The sequence below is a fragment of the Pyxicephalus adspersus genome, chromosome 4, assembly GCF_032062135.1.
Source record: "Pyxicephalus adspersus chromosome 4, UCB_Pads_2.0, whole genome shotgun sequence".
Taxonomy (NCBI): Eukaryota; Metazoa; Chordata; class Amphibia; order Anura; family Pyxicephalidae; genus Pyxicephalus; species Pyxicephalus adspersus.
This window is the reverse complement of record NC_092861.1, coordinates 48488196-48499331: the sequence shown is the minus strand read 5'-3', so window position 1 is coordinate 48499331 and position 11136 is coordinate 48488196. Positions and strand designations below refer to the sequence as shown.

At 37.7% G+C, this 11136-nt stretch overlaps 1 protein-coding gene across 1 annotated transcript in view; it reads right to left on the bottom strand.

Moving 5' to 3' along the window:
* Positions 1-4166: 4166 nt before the first annotated feature.
* Positions 4167-11136, bottom strand: part of SKIL (SKI like proto-oncogene) — a 27039-nt gene continuing 20069 nt past the window's right edge. The window contains exons 5-7 of the mRNA XM_072408094.1: positions 9198-9349; positions 8415-8639; positions 4167-6445 (exon numbers count right to left, since the gene is read on the bottom strand). Coding sequence (XP_072264195.1) covers positions 6284-6445; positions 8415-8639; positions 9198-9349 — 539 coding nt within the window. The 3' untranslated portion in view covers positions 4167-6283. The remainder of the gene's footprint in view (positions 6446-8414; positions 8640-9197; positions 9350-11136) is intronic.

Below are 11136 nucleotides of genomic sequence, written 5' to 3'. Positions count from 1 at the left end.
TGCAGTATAGCTGTAGTTTAACATCTCACAACCCAAAGTTGATGTTCAGTTTTGAATACTTTCAAAATGATATTACAATTACACATGTAATGATGCACCAGCCCTGTCCTCTGATTTCCCTAAAATGTCCCAATTCCTACGTCATCACATGGTTACCCCTCTTCTGTAGACATACAGGGTGGCATAGTGCTTAGCACTGTTTTTGTAGTACGGGGTACATTTTTTTCATAAAAGCATATTCATAAAAGTATATGTTTAATCCGCCATCATAGTGATGTATGTTAGATTGTAAGCTTTTCTGGGCAGAGTCTTCTCCTGCTCCTGTGTTACTGTCTGTCACTTGGAACCCCAATTTAATGTACAGCCCTGCATAATACGTTGGTGCTTTATAAATACTGTTTATTAATAATATTATTCTTATTATTAAAATTGTATTATTAATATTATGATGTAAAGATAATTTACATGTATCTGCCCTGGGTCATCATATTTTTGGTTAAATAAAATAAAGGTAAGTAGGCAAACTACTAAGGTGTGGGCTGTTTCAAAGAGGATGGGATTACTAACCCCCTTTGGAGACACTCATCAAGACTTAAAGTGCCTTCCCACCCTCTTTATTGATTTCTTTCACTCCCTCTCCCCAGTTTTTCCTTTTCTTTTACAAGTTGACACAGCGTTATTAGTATATTATATAATATAAATGGAAGCGGGCAGTATTGCACAAAATGATGGGTATTTGTTTTAGGAAATGTTTGGCTAGATAACATGTTGGTTTTAATCTTTAAAGCTGTGGGCTTGCCCTCTCCACAAAATATATTATTGTGTGTTGTGTTTTTTAGGAAGCGACAGGATGGAAGGTTAGGAGTTTAGTAAACCTTTGGTTGTCAGCAGTCATGAACACCAGACGATCCTCTAACAGTCTATAATAGCAGCTTTTCAATTTGTTCCCTGCAGTTCAGGAAGTGACATCACATGACAGCCATCAAACATGGAAATAAGTACGATAAAGCCCGGCCAGCAGTCACTGAGGGTATGACTTGTGATGTGAATGAACCCAGTATATTACTAACTACGACACAGAAAAAAATGTATGTTTAGCCAAGCCAGTTGGACGTTAGGTGCCACCACTCATGGGATCAATATATAATACCAAAAAAATAAAAATAACAGAATTGTTTTAATCAAATATTTTGCATTCAACTCGTGTGGTTTCTGCCCTTGGTAAAACCTTTGCAATTTCAAATTAACAGGGGCGCAACAGCTAATTTACAGAATAGAAGTCACTCCCTTGCTGGCCAAAATGTTGTCAAATATTGATTGCTAGCATGGAAGCAGCTACAGACTGACATCTCTGCATCACCACGGAGGGAGCAACGCATTATGATCATAAAGATATACATTTACTGAAGAGCAACATTCATAACATGCTGCAGGTTCCAGTAAAACCAGTGGCAGTCTCCCATAAAATAGAAACAGTAACAGGATGCTGGTAGTTATCCTGCTGCTAAAAAATTAGAATAACAGATAGGTATATAGAGTGGGTAAGTCATAGTACAGATAGGTTTACAGAGTGGGTAAGTCACTGTTTAGGCAGGGCTGCTGACTGCTTCTCTACCTTTATTCTCAGGATAAAGTCAGAGGTCCCCAACCCCTGGTCCGCGGCTCACTAGTGGCCGTCCGACAGGTGGGCCGCGGCTCTGCCCAGTGCACCCACCAGTGGGGTCAGGAGAAGGGCCCCGCTTGGGGGGGCGCAGACGCCAGAGCTGCAGATCATGTCTTCCATATGGATGGCAGGAAGGACCTCAGGGCAGTGGGCTGATTGTGTCTCTAGACCTGCGATGGTAGAATATGGAGGTTCTGGCATCATGACATCACTCTGGGGGAAGTTTCTTCCCCTTAGACTGACACATGGCTCCCCGTGCATGTGCGGTCCGGGGTCCATAAATTTAGTGGTCCACAAGGTGCAAAAGGTTGAGGACCACTGCTCTAAGTCTCTCTGACAGGGACCATGTAACCTGGTCAACAAGTCAGATATTACAGACACCTATCTGCTGATACCGTCACTGTTTCCTGCCATCCCTGCTCATCTGTGGGGTCAACAAAAATACAATTTTAACATATGAGGGAAAAGGTCACATTTTCCATTCCAATAAGTATGAAATATCATGTGAGGGAGAAGAGAAGGTCATTGGATTTTCATTTTCTTTACGGTAAATATGGCAGCACTTGAGGTGTTTTGTAAAGTGTGTACAGAATCCCCCTGGAAATGTAGATTTTTGTTTATCATGTTAGCATTGTCCTAGCAATGCTCCTCTGAGACTGATAATTCATTTGCAGCAGGACTATCCCAAGTAGTACTAAGTGACAGAAGTGTATTGATTAGTTCCAACAGAACATCAGCAGGCAAAACCCAGCAATGATGGATGGTGTTACTGAAATCCCTGCAGTAAATATATTATGTTTACATATACAACCTGGAGAGGTGTAATTAAGTTTACACGTTACATAAAAAACACACTTTACATTTGGTTAGATCTAAATTTTTGGAAATACCCTTGAATTCTGTTTCATATATAAAATACATATTTCTTTATGTGGTGGAAACAATCTAACGCCAAATCATTTGGACAGATTTGTTCTGGCATCAGCTCTCTAAGCCTTCCCAGTGGGACACAGATGACAAGAAATGGTTTTAGCTATTTTCTACACTATCCAATATAAAAAAAAAACAACCAATAGACATTTACTTCAAAGGGAAATGAACTCTGAAGAACGGGTAAACCCAAAGGCAGCTTAGACATGTAAGACTATCCCAGAATGTTTTACAAAGATATACAGTAATAGAGATGTAATCATGGACAAATGGCAATTTCTTGCCGAATACATGCTACTTTCAGGAAATTAAAGGCACAATGAAGTTCTAATGGTAACGTTGTACTTTTTTCATAGGAAATAGCAGAATTTGCTCTGTGACAATATTAAGCCAACTCAGTAAACGTGTAGAGAACTTTGCCAGTCTACAGAAAAACTTTAGTGGTGAAAAAGTGAAGGATTAACTTTCCTCAAGTTGATGCATATATTTTTTAACTGGTTTTAAACTTTGCTATTTTACAACATTTTTTACAACATGTTTTACCAATATTTTTCAATTTTCCCCATTTTATTCTTCAGTTTAACGTTTAACTTTTCTAATTTTATCTACTCTTTAATAACTTTATATGTTAAACATAATAAATAACTACATATACATATTATTATATAATAATCATATTAACAGGGAAAAACAGACAGCTTGTCTCCAGCCTGAATAGAAGATATACAAATTACACAAGAGGTTTTAATATAATCTGAAATCTAGTCTTCTACCCCAGATGGAGAATTTCTCTAATCTTTATATTCTATGTCCAGCTTCTGGAAGTGAAGCTACTTATATTTACATTTTGTAGTTCAAGATCCCAACAAGACCATGTCAACAATGTGAGCAGTTTGAGTTCTATATAGAGGTGCGGTGTGGAATAGCTATTTATACCAAGGTACTAAACACCCAGAGGAGACCCAAGAGTTCAATTAGTCCATGTGCTTTGACATGCCTACTGCAGTTTATATCCATAAGTGCTTAGTGAGTTTAAGCAATGTATAAAAAGGTGAAACCTGGTTAAACGGACACTGTCACCTTGGCACAGTGACATCATCTTTGTAAAGGGCACCCTTGACCCCTTTTACGTTCACCTTGTGCTCACTTTGTTCTCCTTCCTGTTACATAGCAGGCATTGAAATCACTGAAGTTGATGATATGCAATGTCAATTCCTCATGTAACAATGCTCAGGCCTATTGAATGGCTGTTAAGTCAAACAAAATCACAGGGGAGGAGGTCTTATTCATTCTCCCTGATATCTTGCAGTGCCAGGTTGTGTCTCCCACTGTGAAAAACGAAGATGCAGTGAGGAAATAAAAGCAAGGTGGGTAACAGGTTGGCGGGGGGGCTTTGTTGAGCCAGTGTGACTTTGCCCTACATACCCAAGATGCCTCTTGAAACATTATACTGTGCAGATCCCTGCATAATCATCCGATTACTTCTAAAATTTTGCAAATATTGTCTTTAAAACATAAATATTGTCTTTAGTGTTACTGTATATTTTCAAATAGGAGTCAAATTATAGATACATTTCTTTTTTTCTTTTACTTAAAATTCAAAGCAGGAGACCTGGGGCACATTATTGTCGTTGCAATTAAATATATATTTTTGTTTCTCTATTTTTTGTATTGGGCTACTCACTAAATTATGCAGAAATTTCACAGAAATACCTTTGTCAATGTTACTCCTATTTATTGCTTAATGCAATGCAGCTGTGACAATGAGCTGGTTCTGCAGACAGTCTTCCCATACACAGCACTTCTATCAAACTGGGATGGATGTAAAGTGATGCATTCAGCACATCAGACAAATGGCAGCGAATTCATGTAAATTAGAGTAAGCCTAGGGCAACATGGGCAATATTCAATCTCATAAACTTAAAGAAAAATCTTTTAGTGCAAGAATCACTCTATTGTGTGAATATAGAAGCTTGGTCGGTCTCAAAAAATGAATTTCATGGAGTATACACGAATGAGGAAAAAAATCACCCAAAAATCTTCTAAATAAGTGTTTGTACAGGGAACACTGTGTGATTGTGGGACACTCTTTGCCCAGTCATAATACTAAAAATATCCTACACAGCAGCTCGCATTACATTTATTGTGATTACAAAAAAAAAAATAAAAAAAAAAACAGTAATCCTATGAGATTTTAGTACGATGGCTGATTTTCTAAAATATCATCCATGTAGCCCTAGGATACCATCCTAAAAGACTTTCATTTTAAAGGGTAAACTCTTCCTCTGCCTATAAGGAAAGGTTCCCCACCTACCATATGTTTTATATTTAAATTCCCAATTGAACCATGACATTCCTAGAGTGCCATTGTAATATTGGACAAGCTTTGATATAGAAGATGGCACACAGTATGGCTGCTGATTTGTGAAACCAATGATCACTAGGTGGTAAAATCCCTGCACACTGATAAAGGGAGAGAGTTTTTCTTTTTTTTTTTGTGGAAAAGCACATTTTTGTAAAGGGTGAACTCCAAGCTGCTATAATGAAAAAAGCGACAGGGAAAGCATTTTTTTTTCAGTAAAATATATGTATTAAAATGTATTATAAATTGCAAACAGTTTAAGTACCCAAATTTTTCTTTTTTTTTTTTTTTCCGTCAGTCTACAGTAACAGCAGTACACAGACTAAAATGGACAAGGATCTAGTTGGGCTGCGTGGCATGGATAACCAGGTTACAAGAACAACTGCACTCATTTGCTAACCTTTTACCAGATAACTCCCACTTCAATTGTCTATTTACTGCTGTCCCTGGAGTTCAGCTTTAAAAAGCAGCATCTGTAAAAAGAAATTGCTGTGTAGAAAGGACCATAGCTGTCTAAAAAAAAAAAAAAAGGACAAAAAAAAAAAACTTAATGCATGAAAGAAGCAGCCTGTGTGGCATACAAGCTGTTAACCCCTACAATACAAGAGCTGCATATGAGGAATTACTAGGTATACAAACTAAAATAGTGTCAGTGTGGCCCGCTCCTAGCGGACCGTATAAAATACTGGAAGATGTAAATTGTACTATGAATAATGCTTACAAGCCATTTGGCTTTCCGAGCTGGAGAAGTACATGCATCAAAAACAACATAAAACAAATTTGAACATGGTCAGTGAAAATTTTCAGGGCTTCTTATGCAAGGACACAACAGTACTAAAAACATGAAGAAAACGTTATTAGCAGCATTATGTCATGGCTGGTCTACAAAAGAGTGGGACTGTCCAGTAGCTGCCACACATATGGAAACAGAAAGTGCACACAGGATGCAGTGCTGGAGTATACGGAGATCCTAAGCCTCTTCTGGAGAGCAGAAACCAGTGGTGAACCATTTGAAGTACACGGAGTCCTAACAAGCCATTAAAATTATCAGAAATAGGCTTGTGATGCAAAACATTTACTGCACATTACAAAGGGCGATATGCAGGAAAGGTTCTTTAGCTAATAGAACAAGTTGTAAAGTACTCGGCAAATCAGCAAACATGCCAACCTTAGGGTGGTCAGGAACTAAGTATATTTATAATGTCTTATATTTCCCATTGGCAGTAACCCCTCTAATATAGTACACAGCAAAAACCTGCTTACATATTAGTCCACGTCAAAATATAATCCCTGTTTTAAACATAATGACTGGTCTGTAAGCTGTGCGTCTACTCCCCATTACCAGTCTTTGCTGATTTCAATATCTGAAGCTTTAGCTCTTTTATCATGAGTTCGAGCTTTTCCCTGGCTTCTCGTTCTCTACGCAGCTCATCCTGCAGTTCCCTCCGATCAGCTTCAGCCTGGTCCAGTCTTTGTCGCAATTCCAAAAGCTAAAAAAGGTACAAAATGTTATTGTAAGCCACCATAAAACATTTCTAGCTTACAGTTTCAGCAAGAGGCAGAAGAGACATTACTCTTTAATATGTTTTTGGTGAAGGGTTAGTTATCAGCTTACCAGTTTCCTTATTTAAAAAAAAAAGTTATACTTATAATATAGATATAAGGCAAGCACATCAAGCTAGCATAATTAGGTTAGATAAAGTACAAAGAAAAGCACAGGTATGTGGGCAATCAGGATTTATGGCAGCTGGAAAAGTTTGTATGTACATGTTTGGGCAACTTGAAAAATCTGTGACTCTCTGCAGTGCCATATATTACCACTAGAGAGCCTGCATGCCTCTTTTATGTGATGCTGCATCTCTACAAAATCTCTACCCTCAGTATTGCTTTTCCTTTTTTTTTTGAAGATTAGCAATGTTATTTTACCCAAGTGACTATGCTTGGATGTGGTAAGATGTATTGAACACTGCATTGTGTGATTGGAAAGAAAACCCGGCATGTTTCATCTATACCCAGGAGTTCAGGATTCTCAGGCAACTGGAGCAGCATATTGGGAAGCAAGGCAAATTAATTTGGCACCAGGCTGCAGATTTGCTTTGCTTTTTTACAGTATGTAACTAGTGTGCCTTTACCCCACCACACAAAGTAATACATTCTTTGCAAAAGGAGTAGTCCAGTTCAAGATTCTAAATCCCAAAATGGGTCTACATCTTCAACATTTCCCAGTTATTAAAAACAGAGCTATAATTTGACAAGGTAGTATATTTTGGGGATATGCCTTGTATATTGTAAGCAACTACTAGTAGAGGTAGGTTGAGGTTTAGTTTAGTTCACATCATATTATAAGATTTCCAGGAAACAATATTTATTCTCTGTTTCAGTTTTTATTCTGTTTAATTTACATCTGATCTCTAAGCGGTTGCACTGAGTCAAACTCTGCATTAACACTCCAGAGATTACAGTTTCACACAGTGTCAGCTGTTCAGAAAGTGTAATAAGCACACAAAGTTTCCAGTACAAGACCAACAAAAATCACAAGCATTGTAAAATCGCATTAAAGCAAACCAGTACTCATTCTCCTTCATATCTGGTTGTGGCAGTACAAAATACTACATGGATGTCCAGAAACTGAAGTGAAGATACACTGCTAAAAAAAAGAAATAAATAAATGAAAAAGCTAAGGGCTATGATGCTGTGTTTGTACACTTCAGCAGAAAGGGTAGTGGATAGGAGAAAAGGTAGAAACTAAAGAGAACATCTGACTAGGCTACAAACATGAAATTACTCGAGTTCACGATGAGTTTCTATACTGTGCAGAAGTAGTTCAAAGCCAGACCAACTTGCATTCAAGCTATGTGCCTAACCTGACCCCAAAATCTGTGGCATGTCTGCTCTACAATTTCCCTGTTAAAAAAAATACAGTACTTGCCATAGGTGCACACTGTTCTAGCTTTTTGTATACCCAACACTGTGTCCCAACCCTAAAATGCTCTTGGGGGGGGTCGCAGTAAGGTTTTCACTTAGGAGGAACCAAGGGCACAAAAAAAATCAGAGTAATACCGGAAATTACTCCTCCTATTTATTTCCATTATAACTCACCCAACTTTCTTTGAAACAATATTTCTGAATGGAATGACCTTTTAATGTATTTTCTACTCACAACACAAAGAGTCTATTTATAGTTGTGAGCAGAAACAGCTATGTGTTGGACACCAAAGTGTTTACTCCACATGCTGCCCATTTCATAAAATGCTGCCTGAGGTATGCAGCATGTGGTGTACTTTGAAGTTCTCTCTGGCTTAAAGATGCAGAGGAAAATATGTATTTTTTTCTACAGCTGTTGTACGGCCATGGGAAGGCCATGTCATGTGTCTGCTTTGTGAATGTGGCTCCTAAAGTTCCAATGCATAATCTTGAACATCATGACACAAAATTACATTTCCTTTCCTCCACTCTCACCTGGTTTGCATATTGCGTTTCCTTATCCCTCTCGGAATTAGAATCACACAAGCATTTCTGTTTCTTCACTTGTTTCAGCTTTTCCTCCAAGTCCCGTTGCTCGTTATACAATTCCTCCATTTTTTGCATATGTTCAGTCTGCAAGCACTCAAACTCCTTCTGTAAGTTCTGCTGCTCGGTCGTCAGTTCTTTCATAGCTTTTGTGTTGCTCAGCATTTCAACCTCCTGCAATAAAGATATCCATCAAAACAGTGAAGGTGAAAACCCCAATTTTTGCCTGTCCTGAGCAAATATTTAAATTAAAGGATGCTTGATTTATTTTAGCAGTTTGGCAACATCTTCTGATGTCAATACAAAGTTTTTTTTTCAAATCTAGTAAGGCTTATCATGATCCATTACCTGCCCTTCTACAACTCCACCTGGGGAATTGGAATTTTTCAGCTTTACAATAGGGGGAACCAGAAACATACTTTAAGGCGACCAACAGTGGCCGATTCTTTTAATAAGAGTCCCAAAATACCTTCAAAAGAACCTGTAGCCAGACTGTGGGCATACTACCAACAAGTACAATACCATAATAATTTATCTGTAGCATACAACATTTTGATAGAACAGAGTGTCAGTGAATTATGTATTTCAGGTAAGGCATATCTGTAATGACTGCAAAAACATCTAAGCTGACTTTGGGTTTTAAGATCAAAAACAGTTAACCAAACTTCCACACAAAGCAAGAACGTAACGCTCCAGGTAAATACCTATGCATTCATACCCAAGTGTTCTTACCATCTGGATTTGTTCTTTCTTCTGTAAAATGTAATTTAATTTTTCTTGCTGCTTGAGAAAGGTTTTTACTACTTCTTCCATGATATGACCCTTGTCATCCTCAACCAGTTTGTCCTTGCAGGGTGTCTCATCTATATCTCCAGAAACTGTCTCTGTAGCAGGAAAGAAGCTGGATCTTAATATAGGAGAAAGTATAGGACCGCACACATATACAAATAGTGAATATATAGAGTAGGCCTGTTGAATAAAGCTGTCTGAATAGAAAGCCCTTTAATATATCTATAAAATATTTGGTTGAAGTTATACACCTTAAGTGTTTTATGAGGGTCCAGGGTTTAAATGAATACGATGGACAAAAATTGCAAAATAAACTATCACATATGAAACGAACACTTCTAAATAACATTTTTATAATCTTGTAATGGTTTAGAATCAAGGCTGAACACAGAGTGTGCTTGAGAAGGGGATATTGGATAGGTATTAAAGGAGAGGTGTTGGGAGCAATACATTCTCTTCAACTTTTATAACCGGTGATTGTTTAATAAATCTTTTTCAGCCATATGCCTAGGATCATAAAATGACCACAGACTAGGAAACATGTAGTTTATCTTTTACTATAGCGAAAGGTACCGGAGGAAAGCAATATTATAGGCAGGGCTGTGAGACTAGGACAAGGCACTAAAAACAGAAGGCATCTTATACTGAGCCATTTCACATAATCTCTGCTAATTGTTCAAACAGCATTTGTGTTTCAGGACAATGTATTTCATCATTATGTTTATCATCTGAGAGCCTGGGATTTTGTAATCATTATTTTTGCTGCCAGAGAACTCACAATACCTCTCCTATGACTTAACACTGCTAAACCTTTTCATTGTTCCCAGATCAGCACTAACCCCGGCTGTTAGCAGGCACATCACTTGACAGATACAGCAAAAGACCATTTTAGCCCATTTCTAAATACACTGCACATAGAAGTAATGGAGCATTCATCCTGATCTAAAAGTGTTTCCCACGGATATATATACAATTGTACATTTTTAATCACGGTTAGATCTTAAGGAACATCTAAAGGCAATGTACACATTTTCCAGAGTTTTGGTAAGGGATAAAAAGTTTTGCAATGTTAAAAATGTTTTTTTGTTTGTTTTGCAAGTAAATAAAAAATATCGCTAAATTATGTTTTCTTCCAGAAGCCGAGCCCTTGTGTTGAAATTGTTATGTCTCATTAAATAAACAGACTCGTGACAAATCCCATATTAGATGGCCATTCTCTCAGGTGCAATGGCACTGTAAGCTGGCACAGCTGACTAGCAGCCATACTCTTTATTGCAGCTGTCTTCAGACAGACTTGTAAGGCCTGTTTACACCAACCGAGTCCACTGTGGTCTGCTAAGTGAACACTCATTAACAAGCGTTACATTAGGGCGATCCATTCAATTGGATAGGATGTTGAATACACCACGGTAGACCAAAGATAGTGTATGAAGCATTTTCTGCAGCAAACCACATTGCACTTGTGTGCTAAGAAGAAGGGGTTCCATTAAGAATAAGAGTGTATTGCACAAGGTCTGGTAGATTAAAGAGTGCACTAAGCAATGCAGTCAATGTGTGATGTCTTTTGAACTGCAGCGTAATAGTCACATGTAACATTTGCTGAATGCTGAATTAATGAAAAATAAAGCTTTAATTTAATTAAAAACCATTAGGAACCCTAAAAAGATTAACAAAAACTGATCTCTTGTGTATGCATATTTAAAAAAAAAAACTGAAAAAATACATTCCTTCTAAAATATAATTTTGTGCTCATTAATTCGTCATATGTAGTTGGGGCCATAGTAAGGTGTGCCTTGCCTAAACATTTTAGGCCAAAATGTGTCCTTTTACCATTTCAGAAAGGTGGGAAGTACTGACCATAAGACACACTTTTTTTTAGCTC